The sequence below is a fragment of the Tamandua tetradactyla genome, chromosome 5, assembly GCF_023851605.1.
Source record: "Tamandua tetradactyla isolate mTamTet1 chromosome 5, mTamTet1.pri, whole genome shotgun sequence".
Lineage (NCBI taxonomy): Eukaryota > Metazoa > Chordata > Mammalia > Pilosa > Myrmecophagidae > Tamandua > Tamandua tetradactyla.
Genome location: NC_135331.1, coordinates 26,478,593 through 26,505,322, shown reverse-complemented (window position 1 = coordinate 26,505,322; position 26,730 = coordinate 26,478,593). Strand labels below are relative to the sequence as shown.

The 26,730-nt window shown below is 58.9% G+C and overlaps 1 protein-coding gene across 1 annotated transcript; it reads right to left on the bottom strand.

The window, feature by feature from the left end:
• Positions 1–1,438: 1,438 nt before the first annotated feature.
• HIC2 (HIC ZBTB transcriptional repressor 2) lies at positions 1,439–26,730 on the bottom strand. Its single transcript, XM_077160277.1, has 3 exons — positions 26,666–26,730; positions 8,626–8,723; positions 1,439–7,047 (listed from the first exon to the last, which is right to left on the bottom strand). The coding sequence occupies exons 2-3, from the start codon at positions 8,649–8,651 to the stop codon at positions 5,241–5,243; spliced, it is 1,833 nt and encodes a 610-aa protein (XP_077016392.1). The 5' UTR covers positions 8,652–8,723; positions 26,666–26,730; the 3' UTR covers positions 1,439–5,240.

Here is a 26,730-nt window from a genome sequence, read left to right as displayed (position 1 = left end):
GGGAGGTTAGTCTTATGCACTAAATAGATATCACCTTTCTAGTTCAGGCATAACAGAGAGACTGGAGGCAACTGCCTGAAAATGTAGAGCTGTGTTCCAGCAGCCACGTTTCCTGAAGATGATTGCATGATACAGCTTTCACAGGTGACTGTGTGATTGTGAAAACCTTGTGTCTGCTGCCTCTTTTATCTACCTTATGGACAGATGAGTAAAACATATGGATTAAAAATAAGTAGATGATGGGGGGAACAAATGTTAAAATAAATTTAGTAGATTGAAATGTTGGTGACCAGGGAGGGGGCGGGGTAAAAGGTATGGTAGGTATGAATTTTTTTCTGTTTTCTTTTTATTCCATTTTCTAAATTGATGCAAATGTTCTAAGAAATGATCATGATGATGAATATACAACTATGTGATGAAAAAAAGGATGTTCATATTGTATGTTGTTTGGTTTAATAAAAATTTTAAAAAATAAAAATAAAACAAAAACAAACTAACAAAAACTATGGTCAGGTATGATTTTGATAAAACTAACAAGATCAAAAACTGGACCGAGGTTACCAAGCTTAAGCGAGGCGACAGTCTTTTACTCCCAGGGTCTGGCCATCCTGGAGTACGAGTACGACCTGTGTCCCCAGTGGCAGGAGCCTAACGTATGCTGACCTCCTCCCCGGGTCTTCACTCGTCCTGGAACTCCCCAGGCCACGAGGAGGAAAAACACCAGGGAATGGCACCTACCACCCCTGACCCTTGAGATTGGAATTAGCCTCCTTCCCTTTGGCAACCCAAAGAAGCAGGAAAGAACAGCAGGCAGGAGGCCCCCAGCATGGCACCCACTTGGGGAGAGCCACACTGCATGGGGCTGCTCCCTGCCCTGCCTCCACCCCGGATGGTCACACCAAAGGGCACGTTCCCTGGCCTCGTGCTGAGCCTGGGACCCACAAACTCAAGGCACGGGTCCCAGGTCTGGAAGGTGGCGGGCGGACCCCCGCTTCAGCCCCCGCCCCCACAGGACACGGGACAAGCCTGGGACAGGAGAAAGGAGGGCAGTCTGTCACTTAGCAGGAACCGCCGTGGGGAACACACGAGACCCAACGCGGGACAGTCTTCAATCAAGCTTTTAATGAAAAGATCATAAAATAACAGTTTCTCATCGCTGTACATTAAGACTGCACACTTCTGAGTGGAGAGGCCAGTCGTCGGTGACTTGCTTTTCTGTGACACTTGTGGAGCCGCCGTGCAGCTTTGACCTGAATTGACTCAAACTCTCGAGGGGAACAAACTCAAATGGATGGTGACGCAGCGGTGGCCAGTACAGGAGTGCGACCCTGGGCGCCCGCCCCCCTCTAGGAGGACAGAAAGCAGGACATGGCCCCTCCCCAGTTCCAGTCTCACACAGTATTCTACCCTCCCCCCTCCCCTTCCCGCCCCTCCCCCTCGAGGTATTTGCAAGTGGGTCAGCGCTCAGCCCGGCCCCCCAGGGGGCACGGAGAGAGCAAGTGACGGCGGGGGTACAGGGAGGCTCCCCTCAGCACCTGGGCCCACGGCCCCACCAAGTGGAGGGTGGAGCCCTGGGGACCCTCCCTGCCCCAAATGAGGTCTGTTATGCAGCATTTCTGAGGTCAATAAATTACAGCAATAAATAGCAAGGTGAGGTGGGGGAGGGGCACATGGTAGAAAATCAAGTGGGGTGACTGAAGCTGGGGGGTCCTGGGAGGGGGTCCTGGGCAGCCTCCCTCCTCACAGCTCACACGCCCCCCCCCAATCTGGAATGTCAGACCAAGGTCTGGTTGGCCCCACCCACCCCTCCGGGCATGAGATCCACAGGCTCCGCTAAGGCCCGGCTGCAGGACAGAGACCCCCACGCCTCTGCCCCTTTGGCCCCAGCCTGGGTCCCCCCCGGAACCCGCCCTCCCGGCTGCCCAGGCCTTGCCCCCAGTAGGATGGGAGTGGGGAGGGCAGGGGGCCCAGCAGCCCAACCGGCCCAGATCGCACTCCTGCAGGGCCTGAGGTCCAGTGAATACTGATGGGGGGAGAGGGAACAGCCCAGGTCCCCCCAGTGGTGGGCTAGTGGGAAACACACGCCAACGCACCCACGCGCACACACACACGCACGCACACACACACACACACAGGCGCACGCACACACGGCTGAGTGAGGCCACGAAAGCAGGCCTCGTCCAGATTGTTCATTTCACAGGCTGAAGTGTATGGCTATGAGGCTTGTTTGCGTAAAGGTCCGTCCGTTCTTCTTTTCCTTTTTTGCAGTCCTGGGGGAGCCCATGCTGGGGCTCGGCCTGCCGGGGTCACAGGGGGCAGGGCCCGGAGCCCGCCGCCTGCCCCAAGTCTGAGAAATAAATACATTCATCACCGCACAAACAAGGATACGAAACAACACTGTTGAGAGTGTTTGCACCGTCTGTCTGGTAAGGCCCGGCCTGGAGTGGCAGGGCTGCGTGGGGTCCTGGCCTTTTGGCTTGAGGGGCCCCTCATGTCCGGCACCCCGAGGTGCGCGGGCAGAGACCAGGAGGGGCTCGCCCCCCCAGTCCGGGGCCCCAGGCCAATGCCGGCCCCTGGGCAGCAGCTGGCCCCCAAGGCCCGGTCAGCACAGGACCGTGCTCTTTGGTGCCGTCTGGGGCTGGCGAGGCCTGGGGGCTGGGAGGGAGGCTCGGCGGGTGGGCAGGGGCAGCCCCCGCTCACAGACCCCAACCCCCATCTGCTCCCGAGCTAGGAGGGCCCACTCCGACAGGCCCCTGCAGAAAGTGAGGCGCCACTGGGCCTGGCCTTACAGCTGCTGAGGTCTGAAACTGTAAAAGTTTATGTAAACAATGAGATAAATATATTAGAATCTCTCTTCTGAGCCCACTGAGGTTCCATGGTCATCCAAAATGTGCTTTGGTTTAAAAAATAGGTTTTGTGAATTTGGGTATGAGCTGTCTTCTTTCTGTTTCATTTTTTATCTTCTTTCCTATGTCACCTGCTATCTTCTCTGTTTCCTGTTTCTCCGAGACATTCAGGAATCAAGTAAGTAACGCAGAGAACTGCAGGCCGCCCATGGCCTGGCTTCCTCGTGAGGCTCGGACACAACTGCACACACACACTCACTCACACACACGCAACATGACGGCAAAGGAAGAGGGAAACAAAACCAAGTGTGGTCAATCCCGCCCGCCCCCAAACCCTGCAAATCTTAAATATGAAACTAGTGTTTTGCTTTCTCATTAAAATACAGAAAAGGCTCGATACAATACTAAGGCGGGTACAGTACTATGTCGCCTGAACGCCCAAGTGACGGGGCCTGGCTCCCGGTCCCTGAAGTTCTGCAAAAGGGTCACCTACTTGCACAAGTTTCCCACGGGGGTGGCAGCCGGGGCCACCAAGAGCACGCATCCCTCAGGACACATGACCCCAGGGTGCGCCCCCGCTTTGCCCGCGGGATGGTACAGACTTTGCGTCGTGTGGCTTAAGTGCTGATGGCGCGCAGGGGTGGGGAAGGGACAGGGATGGAGGGGCTGGGGCCGGGGCTCTGCCCACTGTCACCACCCAAACCCGCAGCCCGCTTCCCCGGAACCCGAAACTCGGGATCCTGTCCTCTGTGGCCCACCCTAGCAAGGCAGGAGTGGGCTGGGGTCCCACACCCAGGGCTCAGCCAGGAGCCCACATGGGGGCCGCACTCCCTCCCCCCCAAACACAGCAGTCAGCACTGTAGTCCCTGAAGGCAGGCTCCAACTTCAGCTGGAGGCTCCTTGAGGGGTGAAGGGCTAGGGGGGTGACTCCAGAGATTTTTGGTCTGAACTTAAAAGAGAAAGATTAGAAAGAAAGGAAAGCATGAAGCTGTAAGAAGACAGAGCCCCTGGCACTGGGCCCATGGAGGCCACGGGGAGGCGTCTGACTGTGGCCAGGCCAGCCCCAGGGGAAGGGCGGGGGGTGAGTTCAGCCTCCCACCAGAAGCGTGTAGCAGCCCTTGTCCCACAAACCCATCGCTTTGGTCGGAGCCCCGGGCGTGTGGGCAGGACAGGGGCAGGACAGGGACAGGATGGGGTGTACATCCCCCCCAACCTGCTCTGGCCTGCACCCTCCTGCCGCAGCTTCCCCTCTCTATGGCCCACTGCCCAATCCACAGCAGAGCCTGCGGGGGGTGAGGACAGGGCCCCCGCTCACCCAGGACACAAAGGGGACGCCCCTGAAGTGGGCATGCCAGGGTTCACGGGGAAACAGAGGTAAACGCCTGATCAGCACGGCCGCAGGCCCCCACCCTGGAGGTGCAGCCGGCCCTGGCCGGGGCGCCTTCCCAGCACCCAGTGGGGAGGACGGAAGTGCCCTGGCCTTGGCTGCCCGTCACTTCCGGACTGCTCTCATGGATTCATGAGGTAGCAAAAGGTCAGAAGTTTCTCCACCTTGTTCAGGGAGGAGGGAAGGAAAGTGAAACATCTGTCCACACTCGCCATGCACACCACACGCACACATACACAGAGAAAGTAGAAAACAGAGTACCGACAGACTCAGCGTCCAGCCCTCCTCCCCGTGCCCTCCCTACCACCCAGACCTTCCAGGTCAAACATTCGCAGGAACGTTGACACTGGTTTCCTCGTAATAAAAAACAAGTACCTCTAAACAAAGAATATTCCTGGGAAACTACAGGGAGCACACTCTCTCCCGAAGCAGCCTTGGCGGGGCCTCGGGCTGGAGAAGCTTTTGGGCAGAGGGCTTCCGGGGGCTGGAGAGGTGGGCTCCCCCAGGCACAGGGTTGGGCTGGGGCTGGGGACAGAGTGGGGGGTCCGCTGCCCATTACATTCAGTCTGTAGACCCACGCTCAGCCCCAGGAAAAAATCGACTACTGTTTGTTTTGGTTCAAAAAAACAAAAACTCAAAAGGAGAAAGACACAGCTCAGTAGGAACAACAGGATGTGGCCCCAGGGGGCTCTTTAGTGGTTGAGAGGTAGGCGGTGGGGCTCACCCTGACTGTCCCAGCGCCAGCGCCGCCCGGGCGCCACGAGGGAGGGCCGCACAGACACAGGCACGCTGCACGCACTCAGACACGGACCCCCGGGCCCATCTCCCTGCCGGGCCACGGTGAGAAGAACCTACTCCCCAACGACCCGTGGAGCCCGCGGGCGGCCCAGCAGGACGGAGGAGGGGGGGAGTGGGCCCCGGCTCTGCGCCCCCGCCCGACTTCCTTGGTATAGACTGGGGGTTAAAGCTTGGGTGCAGGGCTGCGCCGGGCGGGCGGTCTTTGGCTTCTAGGAAGGGGAGGTGTGCATGCGCAGGTGGCTGATGAGATTGCGCTGCTGCGTGAACTTGCCCCCACAGAGCTGGCACTCGTAGGGCTTCTCGCCCGAGTGCACACGCATGTGCTCGGTGAGGCGGTACTGGCGCGTGAAGCGCATGCCGCACTCGTCGCAGGCGAAGGGCTTCAGGCCCAGGTGGCTGCGCATGTGGCGTGTCATGGTGCCGCGTTGCGTGAACATCTTGCCGCAGATGTTGCAGGGGAAAGGCCGCGTCAGCCAGTGCGTCTTCTCGTGCTGGCGCAGCGTGGCCGGGTCCTTGTAGGTCTTCTCGCAGACGGAGCACTTGAAGGGCCGCGGCTCGGCCGCGTAGGCCGCGCTGGGCGCCGACAGGTCCTCGGCCTCCTCCTCGGCACCCCCACTGCCCGTCTCGTAGGCGCCCTCCTCCTTGAGGAACAGCTCCTCCTCCGTGTGCGTCTCCACGTGCGCGTTGAGCTGCTCGGAGCTGGGAAAGCCCTTGGCGCAGGGGATGCACACGTACAGGTTGTCGCCGTAGGGCACCGGCTCGTAGCCCTCCTGCCTGTACACGTAGGGAGCGCCCGCCGGGCCGCTGCCCCCTTCGCTGCCACTCTGCCCGCTGTCCTCGCTCCCATCCTTGCCGTTCTCGCCATCTTCCTCCTTGCAGGGGTACGAGGGCTCCCTGTAGGGCCCAGCCCCCCCGCCACCCCCCCCCAGGATGCCGTTGGGAACCCTGTCGCCGAGCCCATCGCCCTCCTCCCCCGAGGGGCCCGGGGGTCCTGCTTCTTTCCGCTCGAAGGGGGCGCAGGCCAGGGACTCCTTGCTCCAGTCCTTCCGGCGGGCCGAGTGCCGGAGGCTCTTGCGGGGCTGCCCGCCAGGCCCCTCCAGCAGACCCAGGGGGTTGTCCTCGTTCCCCTCCAGGTCCATGGGCTCATCGGGGGCACCCCCCAGCTCGGCATAAGAGGCACTGTTGGCGACAGGCGGGACAGGGGCTGCAGGGGGTGAGCCGTGCTGGCTATCGCTCAGCTGGGCCGGGTCGTCAGGGGCAAGGTGGGGGCCGGGGGTGGCGGGCGGCAGGGGTGGGCTCTTCTTGGACAGGTCCAGGCCCAGCTCCTGCTCACAGCCCCCACTGCTCCCATTGGTGCTGCTGGAGCCACCGCAGCCACCCAGGCCCGGCTCCCCGCCTGCCCGGCCCAGCGCCGCCTCAGCTTTGGCGCCACCGAGGAACAGCTCGTCATCAGAGCCTTTGGATGGGGGCAGCTCCGAGGCAGGGTGGGCCCCCTTGCGCCCATCCACGAGGCCCGGGTACCGAGCCTGGATGACGGAGGCAGTGGTCAGGCGCTGGCTGCGGGCTGGCCGCCCCATGCCCACGGCCCCCACCCGCCCGGGCCCGAAGGGCTTGCCTGCACGCTTGAGCTTGCGGCGGCAGAGGGCTGCCAGCTCGGGCAGCTGGAGGTAGCTAGCGGCGGTGAGTAGGGTGCTGAAGTTGGGCTCGGCCGGCTGGTCGCTGGGCAGCAGCCTGCCCGTGTAGATGAAGTCCAGGATCTGCTGGAAGACGGAGGAGCTGACCATGTCCGTGTCCAGGTTGATGAGGTTGTCATGCAGGACAAGGGACTTGAAGTAGATGCTGCTGGCAGCCAGGACGTTCTTGTGGGCCCGGAAGATGGAGTTGTCCACCATGATGATGACGTCACACAGGAAGCCCTTCGTCCTCTGCTGGTTCAGCTGCAGCAGCAGCTGCTTCGAGTGGCTGGGCAGCTCCATGGCAGCGCCTGTGTCCCCGCGCCCTCCCCAGGCGTGCCACCTGCAGGTGGAGAGCAGGCACCAAGATCAGGGCACCGGAAGGCTCAGGGCAGGGGCGGGACCAGGGGCCTCAAAGGCGCTGACCCCAGGAGCTGGCAGGCTGTGCTTAGCAGGGCCTTTAGGTGCTGGGAGACATGGGGAGGCAGGGCAGGTTAGGCCAGAAATTCAGATTTTCAGGGGACACCACCCAGTGTTCAATGACTATTCCTCCTTTAAAAAAGCACTGTGCAGGCCAGTCTGCTCCCGGCCCTCGGGGCTTGCCTAAAGGCATGTCCCTGCCTCCGGGGCTCCAACCACTGCCCCCCCATGGTCCCTGTCCTTGGGAATGGGGCACATCACTCCGACCCCCAGGAGTAGCCTGGGGAGGGCAGGTGCCCAAGCCCTGGGACCTTTCTAGGAAAGGTCTGGGAAAGGTAAGACAGTTGGCCTGTGCAGCAGGGCTGACACGGCGCTAACTGATGTCACTGAGTAATAAATACCAACAGCGCTGGCTCCACAGGAAACTGGGGCAGCCTGGAGCTCACAGGCCCTGGAGTAGGATGGCCCTGAGCACAGCCCACCCGCTCCGAGCAGCACCTCCTGCCGGGTGGGCAGCCCTCCGCCAAGGACCAGGGCCCTCACAGTGGGAGAGCCTGGCCAGGCCATGCCTGATGGGCACAGGAAGGGTCCTGGGGGAGGAAGTGCCCCTCCAGGGCAAGAGGCAAAGCGGCAGCTGGGGGCACCAAAGGTGGTGTGCAGAACTGTCCCCATGCTCAAGCCCAGGCCCAGCAAGGGCCACAGCCCCACAGATCCACTCTCTCACCGCCCACCCCACTCCACCTCCGGGCCCCCGAGAAGGCCCTGGCCCAGGCTAGGGATGGCAGGCCTGTGCCCAGGGACCGCCTGCTGCCCCACCCAGCCAGGGGAGTCAGGAGCTGTCGGGCAGGGGCTACTTCCTCACAACTTTAAGTCACCAAGCAGCAGAGGAACCAGACATCTCTGTGCCACGTGAGGATGAGGACACCTTCGGACCCTCAGTTCAAGGGCCCATCTTGGTAGTGAGCCGAGTGTCTTGGACCCTCCAGGCACCCAGTGTCTCCTGCCCCTAGCACCCTCCTGCCTGCCCCTACCTCACAGCACAAATCTCTCCTCCACCCGCGCCTCCTTGCTGAAACCCAAACAACCACATGCTCCCCAAAGACACATAGGGCTCCCCAGGACCCAGGACCCATCCCCCAAGCGAACATGCAAAGCTCTGCCAGCAGGACGCAGTAAGTGCCTCCCAGCCAGGTCAGACAGCACAAGACTGTCCTTGGAGGCTGGAGCCTTGGGGACCTCACCCTCCTTCTTGCCCACCCGCCCCAGCAGGGCTTCCCCAGAAGGTGCCCCAGCCCCCAGCCCCAGGTGCTCGCAGATGCAGCACCCCCAGTGCCCAGGACGCCTGACCAGCGACGGACAGAGGGCGGGAAACTCCACCTTGAGGCCCACAGCAGCCACCGTTCTGGGGACCACAGGCCAGGGCTGCAGGCTGAGGGCCTAGGGGCAGTAGGTGTAGGAAGCCCCGGGGCCTTAACAGCCACTTCCTCCCCTCCCAGCCTACCGGAGTGCCAGGGGCCCAGAAACCATGTGCGCAGCAGCAAGCGGCGATGGCCTCCTGGAGCACGCGGCCTCCCTGGGGGAGCATCAATGCTTGGTCACCTGGGGGGAAAAGAGGATGCGGTCACGCAGTGGCCCCACCCCCATAACAGCCACCACCCGAGCACCCCCCACCCCCCAGCCCCTGGGCCTCAGAGTGGGTCCTGAGGAGCAGATGGCAGACCCTCAGCCCCTGGTGGGTGGAGGACCTGGTGGCAGGGGACCGGGCAGGGGACCAGGCAAGGCCCTTCCCAGGCCGGTCACATTACATCAAAAAGGTCCACACCCAATTACCAGTGCAGAGGCTTTTATAAGAACCCATCCCAACCACTCCTGGCCCCCAGGCCCCTCCCTGCCCACAGGGCCCAGCTCCGCTGACCCCATGGGCGCAGCACACCTGCCTGCAGTGGCCAACACATGAAGCCCCCCAGCCCCCCGCTTTGGGCTCCACAGGAGGGGCTCCGCAGGCCCCAGGCCCCCTCAGCCCCCACAGGCCTGGATCACCCTGCCTGCCCCCCCCCCCCCCGTCCCCAGGCCAGGGGATGCAGCAGGCCCCCAGGAATGTGAGCAGACCCCGGCTGGGAGGCCTCAGCTTCAGCCCACAGCGAGGGGTGACCCGGACAGGGCAGGGGGTGGCAAGGAGCCCACCACAGCCAGAGGGCAGCTCCCCAGACTCCTGCCAGTGTGCACAGGCAGATGGCCACAGGGGCCCAGGAGAGGTACACACCTGGGGGGCCCAGGGGAGCTGCCAAACCAGGGGCCTGGGCAGCAGTCAGGGCTACCCATCAGGACCCGCAGGACCCTCCTGGGTAGAGTGCCCTCCCCCTCAGTTTGGACCAGACCCCAGTGGCAACGAGCCAGCTCGTGGGAGTACAGGCCCAGGCGGGGAGGGCTGGAGACAGGATCTGCAGGCATCCCCAGGCTGTCACACGCGAGTGTCGTTCCTCAGGCTGACCTCCCACTGCGACGCAGGGCAGAGGGGCCTCCGGATGCCCCTGCTGCCCGCCCAATTCCCAGGCAGGGTTTGGACTGCTGCTGGGCCTGCAAGCTCCATGTGCCCTGACCCTACACGAGGGGGCCACACTCCACTCATGACCCAAACTGACTGATGGCAGTCACGACCTCTGCCCCCAGCGGCTAGCCGCACATGGGTGCCGCACTGGGGCCGGCTCAAATCAGCAGTTGGATGCCCAGTGGGTATAGGGTAGTGCCCAGCCCTGCCAGGGGCTGACAGCCAACTGAAGCAGCATGCCAGTTGGCACCTGGCAGCCCAGGCAGAGTCTCCCAACCCCAAGGGTCACCACCTCCCCCACCAGCATACCAGGACTCAGCAGGTCTAGACCCCTAAGGCTGAGGCTAGGGGACTGGGGTGGGGACGGGAAGGGCAGGGCAGAAACCGCCTGTGGCCCCAGCTTCTTCCTGGGAGCTGGTGGCCAGGCCCCCATAAGAAAGGGCAGAGGAGCAAGGGCAGACATGGAGGAACAAGTTTCCTGACGTAGAGCCAGGGCTCACCTCCAGGTCTGTGCTCCAGCCCACCCACTAGGACCAGCTCCTAGTTCCCTTGTGCCCTCCCTGGCTCTCCCAGAGGGGCCCTGGCCAGGCACCCACCTGGTCCAGGCCCCGCTGTGGCTCCTCCCTGCCCTCCCTCCGCCATGCCAGGAACACAGTAGAGGGTCACACCCCACCACACGGGAACTGGGTGACAGGAAAAGGAGAGTTTCTGTATGTTTGTTTCAGTCACATCTGAATTCTAAAATAAGTGTGGATAAGATTTATAATCCTAAAAAAGGAAAAGCAGTGAGACAACTGCCAGGACAGCTCGGGACTCGCCAACACCGTGTAGGACAGGAGCCGCCAGGTAAGAGTGGCTCCACGGTCAGAACAAAGGACGCGGTAGGAAACTCCACAGCCACAGGGGGCAGCGCCTGGGAGGGCCACAGGGACCTCTGGGCGGAGGACAGGGTGCCAGGTCTCCAGGTGGGCTCAAGGTGAGGCGCTGGTCGAAACTGAGCAGGGTACACCTAAGACGTGGCACTGTGCTAACGCACAAGGGAGAAAACTGCTGCGCAGACGGAGCACAGAGAGCAGAGGCCTGGCAGGTGCCTTCCCTGAGGCAGGATGGGTACACACAGGGCACCTGCTTCCCGGCTGGGGGGCACCTGGTGCAGCCACTACCCCTGCTGGCCCCTCCCCAGCTGGGCGACCTGGGGTGTCCCCATCAGGCAGCCAGATCCCAGGAGGACCTTCAGGTCCACGCCTGTACCCCACCCCACAGGCACCAACCACAGCCCTGTGTAGGGCAGGCAGGCCAGGCTGCCATGGACTCAGGAAGCAGCACCTTTTGCCTCCCGCCTGCAGGTATGGCGGCCACACACCCTCCACCCCCCACCACATACTCAGACCTCTGGGTCCAAGGGGGCTGCAAGGGTGGGCGGGGTGGGCAGCACCGGAAGGCCTCTCTCCCTGCCACCTGCAAAGCGCAGGAAAGCGTACTTCAGCTGCCAGCACCCAGGCAGAGCCTATGGCGGTGCAGAGCACACCTGAACGTGATTCTTGGGGTGCCAACCCGCCTTGGTCAGACACCCTCCTTGTGAGCCTCAGCCTCCAGGAAGCCCAGGCACTCCTGCCCCCCGCCCCTCAGGGAGATGAGCACATCCACACCGGCCCCTACCCCTGCCCTCCAGGGGTGCCAGGAAGAGGGGAGGACCTGGGGGTTCAGTCCTGACTCACGAACCGCATCCCCTGGGCCTGGTGTCCCCCAACAGTGCCCCTCTACTCAATAACTGACCTTAGGGGGCAGGGGGCCCCTCCTAGAGTCGACTATGGGCACCTCGACTGAAACTTGTCCCGGACCTGGTGCACGTGTGGTCAGGAGAGGAGCGAGGACAGGGAGGCGGCCCAGGCCTCCTTGTCCAGACATCCTAGAGCTTCTCACCTGGCCTCCCAGGTACCCAGGCCTCGGTGCCCCACGTGGGATGCCCCACAGAGGGCCAGGCAGCAACACTGGGTGGCAGGAGGTGCAATGCCCAGCCTAGCCCCCTGTCCACAGGGGCCCTGCCTTCACCCTCACCAGTGCACGGCAGGGGGACTCCTTGCTGGGAGAGGCAGACTGAAATAGGACTCCTCCAGCTGGCGCCAGGACAGCTGGGAGGGAAGGGGCAGAGGGAGGGCCGAGGCAGAGCCCCATGCCAGCTGGGAGGGCAAGCGTGGCAGGCCAGGCACAGGGCTGGGCAGGGGCCCGGCCACCAAGCTCCATGCCAGCGCTTCAGCCCTCGACCCCCATCTCAGGCTGCCTGTGGCCTCCAACCCAGCCTGAGTTCATCTGCCGTCCCAGGCCTGGCCCGACAGGTGGGCTGGCTGCAAGTGGGGGCCGCGTGCAAGCACAGCCTTGCCCAACTGCAAGGGGAAGTCAGGGCAGCACGGAGGGTCCCGGGCAGCCATGCGCAGGCTGGGAGAGCCAGGGCACACCCCACCCCAGATTCCAACCTCGCAAAGGAGAGGAACCTCTCTGCTTCAGCCCCGAGGGGCCGGTGCCCTGCGGCAGCGATGCCATCCTATCCTGCCTGCCTGTGTGACCATGGTCGTGAGCCTGGGGCAGTGGAGAGCTTAGGGCCGACAGCTCTTCCCCACAGGCCCAGGAGAGTCACCTCCACCTCCAGCATCAGGTAAGAAAAGGAAGGCTCAGGGCCGAAGCGCCCTGCTCAAGATCACAAGAGCACCAGGTAGCAGAGTGCCGGGCCCATGCCTGGCTGTGGGGCTGTGAGGGGAAAAGTACACCTCTGCCCCCCGCAGATAGCGCTCCCCAGAGAGTAGCAGGCAGCGTGGTGCCTGGCGCAGGGTGGGCATGCTGGCAGGGAGATGTGTCTGCACCCCAAGCCCCACACGGCCTCAGGACCTAGAATCCCAGGCTGGCTTCTCCTGAGCTCGGTGTCAGGGCCGAGGGTCTGCCTAGCATCTCCCGCAAAGGACACCAAGAAGGTTCCAGAAGCTAGAAAAGCCCACCCTGGGCGCCGGCTGCACCTGTCTCTGCTGCAAGAACAACCATGCCCTCCATGACCTCTCTGCATGGTCCCTGAGGGCAGGGGCTGGCACGGGTGGGGCTCGCTCCCAGGCCAGCCCAACCCTGTAACCCAGCCCCAGACTGGATGCTGGCCAGCAAGTCCTGGCTCTGCTCCCAGACCATCCTCCTGGAAAGCAGCAGCTCCACGGCTGCCAGGGCCTGGCCCGCCCTCTCGCCGCTTCTACAAAATAACACGCCAGGGTGCCGGGGTCCCAGGCAGGCCTAGCCTTGGGCCAGGGTGCCCCAGTCACGCCTGCTTCCTGACAATCCTCTGGGGAGCTGAGGGGGCCCTTGGGTGAGCCCCCACCCCTGGCAGGTCTGACGGGGATGGCAGAGGCAGGGGAAACGCTCCCACAGGGAGCCCTGTGAATAAGCCATCAAAACTTCACTTGGCCTGTACACGGTTGAGGACAGGAGGGGAGCACTATCCCTGGAGGCTGGCAGGATGCTCTGTACACTGGCTAGGTCCCTTGGCCCCCAAACCATGCTTGCCTCCTCCAGTCCCAGGCCTGTCCCTGTCCCACTGCTGCCAGCTCTGAAGCCAACAGGTACACGTATGCCCAGATGGCCTGGGGAACCACAGCTGGCTCCACTGTTGGCACCAGTACCACTGGTCCAGCCAGGAGGGCCCAAGCCTTGTCCCATCTCACCAAGAGGTCTGGGAAGGGCTGAAACAGGGCATGCTACTGGGAGACGCAGGTGGGACTCTCAGGAAACAATGCTACCCACCCACACCCACACTGACCGCCCCTAGGCGTGGCCTGAGCTGTGGTAAAGCCTCCTGGGGAGAAAGAGAGCAGGAGGGCGGGGGCCCAGAGAGGGAAGGCCTGCAGGACAGAGCATGGGTGCAGGATGCCATTAGGGAGAAACACATCAATCCAAGCAGCAGAAAGGTCCCAGTGCCCCGGGTCCCTAAAGCATTCCAACGGCGGGTCCAAGGACCAGCAGCTGCAGCATTACCAGGTCTTGTTAAAAATGCAGGCGCTCAGGGGTTATCAGCTTCTGGGAAGTGTAAGGTCAAGGCCCAGAAAGGAAGCATGTCTCCCAGGTCAGCAAAGCCCAAGGCTGAGGAATAACACGGTTGAGCTGGAGCATCAGGTGGCCTTGGCAGCTGTGGTGACCGCGGGCAGCTAGGCATGGGGATAGTGCCAAGGGAGGGGTTTGACTACGAGCCCGGTGGAAAACCGGGGCATAGCGGGCTGGCAGAGTTGGCATTCTGCGAGGATGAGAAGTCATGGCCTAGCAGGTAAGGGGGAAAGTCCGCCCACGAGGAGCTAAAAGGGGACAGAGGATCCTGAGTGCCCAGCTAGAAGGGACCGCCTGGTCACTCACCTGCCTGGGGCCCCTTCAGACAGAAAAGCGAGCCCCGAAAGTGGGTGGCAGCCCTCCTAGCTGAGTCAGAGCCTCAAAGAGCGCAACTTCTCTGATTTGGCTCAAAACCAACCCTAGTGGTTAATTTCTTCTGTCAACTACGAATTCTAAGAGAGTTTTTAAAAAGTTATTTTCCATCATTATCTCTTCACACAAGGACACATTTCACTGATCCAAAGCAGGAAGTGCCCACTCTCATTACAAAGGAATCCTTCCCAAGAAGGGGCAGCTGACAAACCCAAGCCCTCCCCAGTGCTTCTGCCTTGGGCTGTGAAGACTTTAAGGCAGGCTGGCATTAAAGAAGCCCTGCTCTGGCCCTGGACATGACACAATACTCCTGGCTGGGATAAACTAAGATGGAATGCTAAAGGGGAATTAGAAAAAAAAACTAAACACAAAACTGGATGCCAGACAGCAAGGATGGGGTATTATTTTTGCCAAGCACAGACACTGAGAGAACATCTCCAGGAAGGAAGGAGAAAGGTCCTATTTTCAAATAAGCTCAGGACTGTTTCAGAAAGAAGAGAAACTTCAAAAACCCATCAGGAAGAAGACAGGCAATCCAAATGCTGGCAAGGAAGGGGGCCACTAGAATTCTAGTACACCTGGGAGAACCCTTTGGCAGTTTTTCTTCTACAATGGAAAACAAACAAACCCCATAGCTAAGCAAATGGATTACACCAACAGAAATTCACTTACGCCCCCCTCAAAAAACAAGGAAAGCATGTTCACAGCAGCCCTGGTCATAAGGGCCCCAAACTGGCAACAATGCCTACCTACGTCCATCCCCAGAACCAGGGACAGCCACAAGGGCTGGCGACTCACACAAGGGACCATTATACAGCAGAGAGAAGGACAGAACATTTAGTTAGACCACATGAAACTGTCTTTTTAAATAGGTCTATAACAGTTGATGTTGTCAATTTCAAACAGTTTGGCTACACGCAACAGAGAGGAATCTCTGTGAGTAAAGAAAGCAGGACACAAAAGTCTGCGTCACATTCCAGGTACACGATTCCAAATTTAAGAGTTCAAAACAGGCAGCGTGAATCGACGGTAACTAGCGGTGTGGGGCAGGGCCCTAAGGCAGGGGACCTCTGGATGCCAGTCACCCAGGTCAGCTCGCCTGGAAGAATTCTGGAGCTGCACCGACGAGCATGCCCGCGTCTTACGGCTGCTGTGCTTTGAAATGCCACAGAGGCCTTTGGCAGGGGAGGCAGGGGTGGGACGACGTCCCGACTAGCAAGCAGACCTGGTCTAGGCAGTACCTGCCTGCTCACCCCCACCTGATTAATCACAACCCCAACAAGAGAAATGAACGCTGACCGGGGAGGTGGGAGAGTGGAGAAACCTAGGATGGCCTGTTCAGTTTCAGAAGACGAACATCGCAGAAAGGACCGGGTGCCAGCCAGGAACCCAGAGGAAAACTAAAGGCTACTTTAAAATATTAGTAGGAGCAGATTAATGTCTGCTAAAGATTTAACAAAACAAAACAAAACAAAAAAAACAAACCAATATTCTCTTTCTAATGCTCTCTTTCCCTGAAAAGAGGAGGGGCAATTCAAATCTGGAAAGGCAAGCTCAGCAGGGGGCAGAAAACTCAATTCCCAGCAAGGGCCCCAAGCAGTCCCCAGTGTCAGAGAACTGAAGGGAAGACAGCCGGGTAGAAAATGGCCCTCAAGAGGTGTGGGTCACAGGAAGACGTGGGGGGAAGGAGGTGGCCAAAGGCTCCCGTGTGGCACTGGGAGAATAACCGACGGTATTCCCCACCCCAATCCTCACCTCGTGCCCCGAACAAATGGCTCCTGGAGCTAAAGCCACAGAGTGACCCAATTATTTTGCTCCAAATCAAGTGCAGACACCTTGGGCACCCACTGGAATTTGGTTTTGTTCTGTCATGCATTTGCGTTTTCCTAGAGATAAATTTTAGCTCAAACCTGAGACCAATTAGGGACAGAAATAACAGAAGCATATACAAATGGGATCACCAAGGAAATGAGAAGGCAGAAGACCAGCTCTGCAACTGTCCTTTCAGTACTCAGTGCAAGAGGGAATGAGCACTGAAACGCTGGAAAGGGTTGTGCTGTGTTGCCCTACTACCATATAAAAGGTAACTGCACAAAAATTAAAAAAAAAAAAGAGATCAACTTCCAATCAACTGAAAACTGTCTCAAATAATTCCTTTGCACTTTAAAAAGCACTTTCTCCTATATTGTTTCACTTAATCCACTTTTACTTTTCATTACAATAACATGTATCTGACTCAAAATTTCCCATCTTAACTACTCTGACATATACAATTCAGTGGTATGAATTACAACCACAATATTGTGCTACCATCACCACTGTCATTTTCAGCACCTCAAAAAGCCATCAAGCTGGTTAAAAGGCAATTTTATTTATCAATATTTATTTATTTATAAATAATAACTGTGGCCCATCCTTAAAAGGTATTTTTTTTGTTTTAAAATTTTTATTAACAAAACCAATCAACATACAATATGAACATTCTTTTTTCATCACATAGTTGTATATTCATCATCATGATCATTTCTTAGAACATCTGCATCAATTTAGAAAAAGAAAAAGAAAACAGAAAAAAATTCATACATACCACACACCCTTACCCCTTCCTTTCATTGATCACTAGCATTTCAATCTACTAAATTTATTTTAACACTTGTTCCCCCTATTTTTTATTTTTAATCCATTTGCTTTACTCATCTGTCCATAAGGTAGATAAAAGAAGCATCAGACACAAGGTTTTCACAATCACAGTCACACTGTGAAAGCTATATCATTACACAATCATCTTTAAGAACCATGGCTACTGGGACACAGCTCTACATTTTCAGGCAGTTCCCTCCAGCCTCTCTGTTACACCTTAACTAAAAAGGTGATATCTATTTAATGTGTACGAATAACCTCCAGGATAACCTGTCCACTCTCAGTTTGGAATCTCTCAGCCATTGATACTTTATTTTGTCTCATTTCTCTCTTCCCCCTTTCGGTCGCTTAAAATGCATTTTTAAAGACAAAATTTAAAGAGCTGCCAAAATTAAAAGACTCAGACCCATGGCTCCAGCAAAATGACTGCTCCTGTGCCTGAGAGGCCTCCAGGGAAGGCACTTTACAACACAGGTGAGAACCGCAGTTGCCTAGAAGGACCAGCCAAAGGAGAGGCCAAGGAGGCAGGGGACAACAGAGGAAACCATCCAGGCTCTGAAAATATTAAATCTACAAGGCTGACTGTTTTAAAAACTGAGACTGCGCAGGGCTGGAAGGACTGGGGAACACAGCAAGATGGATTTAGAGACAGAGAGCAAACTAAGCAGGCACTTCTCTGCCCAGAGAGGTACAGGCCAGCGCTGAAAACTGGGCTGCTTAGGAGGCAGCAAAAAAACAAAACCTGCAAACCACCCAGACACCTGCTGCCAGGAGAAGGGGTGAGAGGTGGGCGACATCAGGTTGGACTTCTCCAGGGGCAGGGCAGCACAGCCGTCAGTGCAGGGGCCTGAGAGCACGCACAAGGAGGCGCAGAGCCCCTCTCCCCAGCGGCTGGGGACCCCTGCCGTGCAGAGCCCCAGTGCCCTTTGGGGGTGGTGAGCAGGGGCAAGGGGGGTGATGGCAAGCGGTTTCACTTCAAACGCTCCTTGTTGGTATGTACCCGCATGTGGGCGAGAGTGCCTGCAGCTCACCAACTCTGGCGTGATGCTCTCCAGGTCCACTGGGGAGGCTGGGCTGCTCTAGGCAGAAGTTTGAGAGGGAGGAAGGACCCCACACAGACCTTGCCCGCATTAAGCCCACCGCCCAAGCCCCTTGAGGTCACCACTCGGCAGTCCTCCAGGGGACAAAGCAGGGCCACCAGGTTGGGGTGATTGTGGCAGCACACACGAACGCAGGCCCTGGAGGTCTCACTCCTCAGAGGTCACCCAGAAAATTTTCCTCTGTGTCCCCCAAAACCGGAAGCCCCAGAAGCCAGTACCCAGGAAAGCAGGTGGGCTGCGTTCCCACGGTCTGCGGCACCATCAGGAATGCTGGCCAAGGGAAGGTCAGGAGGCGCCCCGGGGGCCGGTGGGAGGGCAGGGGTGAAACTACTCTCGGTGACCATCGGGCCGGATGCCTGCCAGTCCCTGCCCCCTCGATCCAGAGTCCAGCAGCATTGAGTTATCTTTCTCAAACACAGGTCACATCGAGGCACGCCCCTGCTTAAAAGCTTGCAGATCCCCAATGCCTGGGCTAAAGTCCATCCTCGGGTCGGGCAGGCCCCGTCCCCCCTCAGTTGCCCTGCCTGCTGCGGCCAGGCTGTATCCTCCCACCCCCTCGCCTCAGTGTCCCTGTCCCCTCCCTGCCCCATGCTGCAGGAGCTCCCAAGGTACCAAGCCCTGCATCCCCCCCACAGTAGGCGCTAGGTACCTGTGAAGTAAGCAGGTGAGCTCAGGAAGAACAAATGTGGAGGAGAGATAGGGGCAAAATAAAACACAGACAAGATAAGGCAGGATGGGGAGGAAGGGAGGGGACAGAGGAAGGGAGATGGCCTGGACCCAGCCCTTCTCTCAGGGCAGAGGCTCCACAACTGTTACAGTCTTAAAAAGTGGCAAGGCTGCACACTTCCAAGTGGCTAAAATTTTAGGTCATGTTACCACAATACAAATTAAAAAAGAAAAAACTCCAATGTAAACTACAGACTTTAGTTAACAGTATAATTACAGTAATATGGGCTCCACTGTAACAAGTGTACTAGACTGATGCAAAATGCTAACAGGGAAAGCTGCGTGGGAGGGAGGAATATGGGAACTCTGTACACCGTGCGAGTTTTTAGTAAAACTATAATGGCTCTAAAAAATAAAGTGAAAAAAAAACAAACAAAACAAAACTGGTAAGGACTCCCAAAAAGCTTCTGTTTAAGTGTCTCATGCGTTACCATATTAAATGTAACTGTGTACTATTTGATGACTTGTATTATGTATTAGAAAAACTGACATGAACACTTTTATGAAACAAACTATTCCTAAAGAAAAAAAATTAGAAAAGTGTCTTTTGCATTCTATTTTTTGCAAATCTCTTTAACGTCCGGCTTAACAGGAGCAGCAGGACCCCCCTATGTGCGCTGGTATTTAATCAGTTGGGATATGTGGTTTTGGGTGAAGCCTATGAAGAAATTTGGCCTCATGCAGAGGAGGGATACCCCTCAATCTTTCCAGATAACAGTGGCTATTCTCCAACTGATCCCACACCAAAACCCGACACGGGGTAGTTACGGAGGTGGCCTGCATGAAGAACCTGAGACGGCATTCATGGACTTTTTTCACATGTACTTACACGAGAATTCCCTGGGCCACCCTGCATGCAGGGCCCCTCGTGTGCAGTGACTCGTCACCCAGGAGCTACTAGTACACTGCGTTAAACGGCTTCTCCAAATGTTGCCACCTTTCATTACACAAAAATTCATGTGTTTCCCTGGACTAGAACAAAAAACGGAGGCGAAAAGGCCCAGAAGGACATCACTGAGATATATGAAAAAACCTGATTGTAGATCATAAACTCTACGTCAATGCTAATTTTCTTGAACTTGATAACTGAGTTAGGTAACAGAACATCCTTGTTCTCAGGAAATGTACATGTAAGTATTAAGCGCTCAAGAACCATGACATAGACACCCCACTCTCAAAGGCTTAGAAGACAGATGGACAGATGATTGGTTAGACAGATGGATGGACAGACAGATGGATGGTTAGGTAGAACGATGAGGCAAATGTGCCAAGATGTTAAAACTGGTGACCTGGGTATCTGGGGTAGAGGGGATGCTGGAGTTCTTTCTGCGGATTTTCAGAACAAAAAAAAAAAAGCTGAGTTCCTCTCCCCACAGATGTCATCAGAAAAGCCTCTCGGTGTTGGTCACTGTTAGGTTTGCAATACCAGACCCAAGTTTTCCAAAACTCTCATTTTCACTTGAAAGCTGGAATTTATCATGGGCCATAAATATCACTGGTTGTTTTCCTTACAGTGGCAGGCTCACTCTGGTCATTTCCAAGAAAACGCCAGCCAAATTCCCCATGTCTGAATAGCCACACTTTTCCTTCCTTTCAAGTGAAAATGACATTCCATGAAAAAAATGCAGCTCGTCGGGCCCATATGGCAGACCTGCAACCTCGGCGTGTGGTCACAGGGACGTGGGAGGTCGCACGGTGGGGCCTAAGAAGTGCAGTCTGCTCCCTCAGGCCCCAGGAGCAGGGAGTGAGGCGTCAGGCTGCGCCCTGGCCACTGTCAACACAAGGGAGCCTGGGGACCCCCTGAAAGGACCAACAGCTCCCATCAGCTCAAATACTGCCAACGACCTGTCTGTCTCATGGGCGAGGGAAATGACACATGGACACGCAAGGGCTGGCACAGGGTAACGCGGGCTCAATGCAGAGTCCACTGCCCATGAGACCCCAGGTGTTCCTCAAATGCTGAAATTCCAGGCAAGGGGCCGCCTGCCAAACCTGAGGGTGACACATTGCAAGCAAATAAAAGAAGTGCCACCTCAATGTGGCCAGCAGTGCTCCACCAGCCAGGACCAGCACCTCCAAGGGCAGGGGGCACCCCAGCCCCCTGTGCAAGCAAGGGGCCTGGGCGGGATGGGAGGGGGAAGGGTGCTATCAGGGAGCCGGACATGAGTGCTGTCTGCTGGGGGCACGAAGTCAAAGTCCCCCCCCCCCAACCCGCCCCAGCCAGTCAGGCTGCCCTTATCAGCGTCAACACAGGCGTGGAATGCGGGACTTTGGAAACCTCTTCTCTGCCTGCAGCAGGGGCTCACCTAGCACAGCCCAAGGGCTGGCTGCAACAGAGCAGCCGGGCCCCACCCGCCCGCCACCCTGGGGCCCACTGCCTTGTAAGAGGCACCTGCGGGCGCTGAGCCAGGGAGCTCCGGGGACTGCGGGCGCCCCTGCAGCCAAGGGGGTGACCCTGCCACCCAGCCCTGCTGGGCCCATCCAGCCTCCTTGCCCACTATGCAAACGTCAGGAAGGGAAGGAAGGGAACTCTGCCTGCCTGGCCATCTCAGTCCCCTCCCCCAGAACCGCAAACCCTCAACCAGGCAGCCTCCCCTGGAGGGCAGGGGGCTCTAAAATTCCTCTCTGCTGGCCTGGCCCTTGTTGTGGTAACAGGGCACCTGGGGACCTGCCGTAGCCTGCAAGGGGCTACCCCACAGATCTAGGAACCAAACACCCCCAAGGAAGTCGCCCCACCCCCCAACATGCAAGCTCAGCGCCTTCCCCAGACAAGTCCCTGCTCTCTCTCACCTCACATGCAAGCCACCCCCAGGAGGCAGGGCCGTGGGATTTTAGACAAGTAACTTAACCTCTCTGACGCCTGTAAGGTGGGGGAGGATGAGATGATCAGGGCCACACAGGTATGCTCCGAGGACGATCACCAGGTGTGAGGAGTACCCATGAGGCCCATGCAGGGTTCAGTGCCCAGAAAGTACACCCATCACTCTCGCAGCGCTGCATCTGTGCAGCAGGACGTGGGAGCCATGCACTACCAGACACGACCCCTGGGGCCAGCTCCCCTGGAGCGCAGGCAGAGGCTGGTCCAGAGGGAGTCCACCCTGACTGCATCCCTCACACACAGCCCTTCCCCATGACCACCGACCAGGGTCCGCTCACGAGCCCACCTTCCACAGCCACGTCAGGACTGCTCTCCCCTTTCCACACCATAGCCCTCCCCTCCCACCAGGACACCAGCCCTGGACACCACACTCGGGGCCCAAACAGTCCCTCTCAGTACAAGGCTCCCATGCCAGCAGAGGAGGCAGAGCCAGTCCAGCCCCCCCTGAAGCTCGGCCCCCCTGGGACCTTGGACTAAAGAGGAAAAGAAGGGCCGTGGGTCCCAGAGGCCCCCAGCAGATGTCACCTCAGCTGTGGCCATGGCGAGTCAGGGAGGATGCCGTGAGATGGCCACATCAGGGCCAGCCAAGAAGCGAGGCAGGCTGGCTGTGCACCTGGGCCAAGCCCTCCAGCGACCCCAGCCCAGGGCCCCTCCTGTAATCACAGAGGCAGGAGGAGCAGGGAAGAGTACGAGCCCCAGGCCGGGTGCTTGTCTGAGCCCTAGTGAGAGACTAGGCTGTGGGAAAAGAATTCACCAAGTACAGTAAGGATGGAGAACAACAAACACCCACGGGACATGGCCCTCACCCCCGAAGGGCCTGCAGCAGGCTGAGCATGAGCCAGATGGGGCAGGGTGGCAGGTGGGGGCCTAGGGGCTGCTCTGCAGGCACCAGGTCAGATTCCTGCAACACAAGGGGCTCCCACCCGCCAGCCCAGTACTCCCATCTCGGAAACAACTGTGCCCCACCAAGAAGCACCCCAGTCCCTGCCTTCCCCTAAGGGCCCTTGCACCTCCCCGGGGTGGCACAGGTTCAGGAGGCCTTTCTGGAGACGACAGTGCCCTTCCCACAGCCCACGAGGCTCCTGGAAGCAGATGACCTTCCAACAGAAACAGGTGCCCACCATGCGCCCTGATCTCACAAGAGACACCTGGCTGACACAGGCCCTTCTGTGGGTGGCAGGACCACCAAGGCACCCCACTCTAGCCCCGAGAGCCCCCTCTCCCCGAATGAACAATACCATCCTGGGCATGAGTTGAAAGGAAGGCTTCTCCACTCCTGGCAGCCGCCTGAGGCTCACTGGACCTGCCCTCTCTGTGCAGACACGCAGCCCGTCAGCTCCTGTCCAGTCCCGTCCAGTCTCTTCCCACTGGAAGGCTGCTGGCCTGGAGTCTGCTCCAGGCCTTCCCCTTCCTTATCAAGCTCTCCTGGAACCCAGGCACAGCCCCCGCCCCCACCCACTTTTCTTGCTTTGCCACTCTAGGGCTCAAGACAAGAACCCTCAGCCAAGGGCCAGCCCCTCCCCCAAGCCCTCCCCTAGTCCAGGTCCCTAACCCTTAGGGCAGGGCCCATCCCAACAGGAAGCAAGCCCTGCTGGTGCCAGCAGACTAAAACTGGATGAGCTTGTCTGGAAGCCCCTACGTAACCTAGAGGCCCTTCCTGGCGGGTGTGCAAACCCCCCAGGCCCCAGACACTACGGCAGCCACAGGCGCTGACCACCTGCTTATACTCGACCCCAGCCCCACACAGGGCCACCAAGGCTCCATTTGTGTGCTCGGTGAGGAGGCCAGGAAGCCCAGCATGTCTTTCCCCTGGCCTGGGAGGCACACCACTAGCTGGTAGGTTCTTGAAGGCTAGAGGGCAAGGAGAGGCCCATTTTACTCGACCCACAGCCAAAGTAGGCAGTCAGTGCATAGTAATTTTTGTTGAAAATGGTCAGAGCCACGTATGTGCCTGAGACATGGTGGGGTGGGGGCAGGATGCCAGTCCAGCTTCTCTTAGGTTCCCTGTCCCCGCCATGGCCGTCCTCCACATGCAACCAGCTTTCTAAAACCAGATCCAGTCACTTCACCAGATTAGAGAACACCCCTGGCCTGGACGCAGCAGGGTTCCAGGGGCCCCTGCCCAGTTCTTCTCTAGCTTCCGGCCAGCCCTGCCCAGCATGGGGCTCCTGGGCCTTACACTCACCCCGCAGCCAGTCCTTATCAGGCTCTTACAATGGATGGTCTGTGTGCCTGTCTTCCCCAAGGGTAGCGGTACCTGCATGTAAACTTCAGTTCTGTTCCCATTTTAATGGAAACACTGTAGGGCTCAGAGCCGACCACTGACAAGCTTACACAGACAGTAAGTGGCAGAGCCAGGGTCTTAATTCCCAGTCCCCCTTCACTGCCCAACAGAGTTGGAAGTCCCCCCCCTCAAGGAGGCAGGAGGGGAAGGACAGGGTTTGTCACCATCTCCCCATGGTGAAAGCCGTCTTTCTGGCTTGCAGGACAGGCCCAGGAAGAGGAGTCCCCTCTCAGCCAGGTGATAAGGTCCCCGGGACAGTGGCCCTCAGCCCCCATGGGCAAGGCCAGGCATGGGGAAGAGCTGACTTCTGGAAGCCAAACAGCCAAGGAAAGGCAGAGCCCCCCACCCCCACCCCGGGAAAACGGAACTTTATTCTTTCCTCATTCCTCCAGATGCTCCCGAACTGCCCAGCCAGCCCTTCTGCTGGGCTAGCTGCTGATGACCAGACACTGGTCAACTTCACCGGCCTGGGCCAGTGCCCCGACCCCCAGACCGGACCCTGACAGACAATGAAAGGCCTCCAGGAAGGCAGCAGGCCTGCCAGCTCAATAATGCAAAACCCTGTGGCTCCCTGTCCACGACAGCTGACTTCAAGTGATCAGCCCTGCTTATTAACAAAATGAGAAATCTGATCTATGGAAAGAAAACACTACGTGAGGATTAATCCGGGGCCGCAGCTTGCGGAGAAGGCCGGGCTGTGGGCCAAGACCAGGAGCAAGTCTGCGACTGTGCCTACCTGTCCCCAGGCAGGTACCTCGGCAGGACGGGACTGGATGGGACGCAGCACCCCTGCCCCACCTGTGCCGCCTCTCTTCCTTTCAGCAATTGGAGCAATCATTTTGGTTTGGCTTTAATTAAAGGCCTGACTCCCTCAGGCTGCTTTTTCCTCTGTATGCAGCCAGCAACCAGAGGGGGATTTTTCTTTTCAGGAATCACTTGTAAAAGCCGAATGACTAATCTACAAGTCCTGACAACTGGCAGGGAAAAAACGGCAGGGAGAAAATCTGGGCACACACCAGCACTCGAGTCACACGGCCAGAGGATCTGGGTGGGAGAGACTAGGGCACCCCCAAACTTGCCGGGAGGAAACCAGGAGCCGAAAGAGAGTAGACCAACCTCAGAGCACTGAACCCAAGGCAGGTGGCAGCCCCACCCCGCAGTCTTCCAAGTCTGCTGCCCCAGTGACCCAGAGATTTTCCTAAGAAGTTCGACTGCCCAGGACTGGACGGTCCCCTGGCAGGCAGGGTGACCTACTCCTTAGAACAGCCCCTGGGCCAAAGGACTCGCTTGGGTCAGTTCCTAAGTAGCAGCATCCTTCCACCTCAACCCCCTCAGTGCTAAGAGCCCACTAACCCAGCAATCTCGCCACGCAGCTTTGTCTCTCGAGGCCGGCCTGAGGCCAGCCCATCTGCTTTTTTTTTTTCCCCCAGACCACTCCAGCTACCCTGCTCCGTGTATACACTCTCCTTGGGCCAGGGCTACAGAGTGGCCACATGGCCTGTGCTCCTGAAAATATCTGCTGAGAGGCCCAGGGAGGTCAGATGCTAGCAGATGGGAATGGAGGGGACGAAGCAGAGGCAGGAGCCAGGAAGCAATAAACGCTTGGTCCAGAAAGGTCCTGGGTTTGAGTGACCCAGCTGCAACCCCTCCATCTGGGCACCCACCCCCACCCCCACATCGGAGAACAGCACCGAGTTCAGCCTAGAAGCTCAGGAGGTCCCTCCACTACCTGCCAGCTCCTCCCCTCCCCCCCAGCCCAAGAGGCACAGAAATCCTCAGCTCAGTCAACAATCCACCGCCACAGGATTCCTCCATGGGCAAGGGTTCTTTCCCTCCCCCTTACCACATATGTCAGAGGGGTGGCTCCCAGGGGTACCCCCACCCCCACTGGTGGTGCTGGTGGAGGAGAGGGTGGGGGAGGGCAGAGATCCTGGCTTTCCAGATGTGCCCGGCAACCCCAGTTAGAAAAGACACACACTGGGCCCAAAAACGGGGTGAGAGGAAGACACTGGGTAAATAACTTCAAAAACGTGCCAGCCCATCCGGGGGAGCACGGAGTTCCCGTCCCCTGCCTCCCTTCCCCATGCCGATCTGGGTGGGGCTGCCCCGCAGCTCGCAGATTATCTGGCCTCCTTCCCTTGGCTCCACAAGTCACTGCCACCCACCACCCCTAGGGAGAGACACTCTCCCCCCTATCGCCCAGCCAGGCCTGCATGAAGATGAACTATCCCGGAGGAAAAAAAACACAAAGTGACAAGCCTGGAGGCTGGGGGTGGAGGGGAGGGCGGGAGCCCCTCTGCCCCCTCCCCGGAGTCCATCTCTTATTCCTGCCCCGCCGCTGCCTACGGGAGAGAGATCGGTGGGGTGGCGGAACAAGGCAGCGAGCCCACCAGGAGCAGGCCCCGACCCTGTCTGTCCCCGTCCGGACCGGCCTCGCCCGCGGGGCGGGGGACGGTGGACGCTGCGGGCGCGGGGGCCCGTTTGCATAATGGGAGCCCGCCCGCCCGCCCGCCTGTCAGGCAGCGGGGCTCGCCCGACGCGGCTGGGATTAGATTGCTAATGAGAGGGCACAAAGGGCCGGCGCCCGCCCGCCCGCCGAGCCCCCGCGCCGCCGCCCCGCGCCGCCCCGGGGGCTTTTGTGCCCGGGCTCCCCGCCCCGCCGGGCCCCGAGGGGCAAACAGGGCAAACCCCCACCCCCCACCACCGGAGCCGGACCTTCTAGGGGGTGTGGGGTGGGGGGAGGTCCCGCGTGCAGCGCCCCCAGCCCCGGCAGCACCCCACCGCGCGCGCCACCGTGCGCGCCCCCGCCCCCTCCACGCGCGCGCCCGCCCACGCCCCTCTCCCCGGGGCCGCGCCCCCCACCACCCCCCACCTCACCTCGCCTCGCCTCACACACTCACCGCCCCGGCCGCGGCTCACCTCGTGTGCGTCGGCGGCGGCACTCCGTCCGCCGGCCGGCCGGCCCTGCCCGCGGCCTCTCGTCC

What these genes read in the sequence shown, in the direction of transcription:
- HIC2 (XM_077160277.1), bottom strand. Translation starts at nt 8,651, where the DNA reads ATGGTTTCTGGGCCCCTGGCACTCCG. An exon ending in TCTGGGCCCCTGGCACTCCG is followed by an intron (nt 7,048 to 8,625) that starts GTAGGCTGGGAG and finishes CTCCACCTGCAG; the next exon opens with GTGGCACGCCTGGGGAGGGC.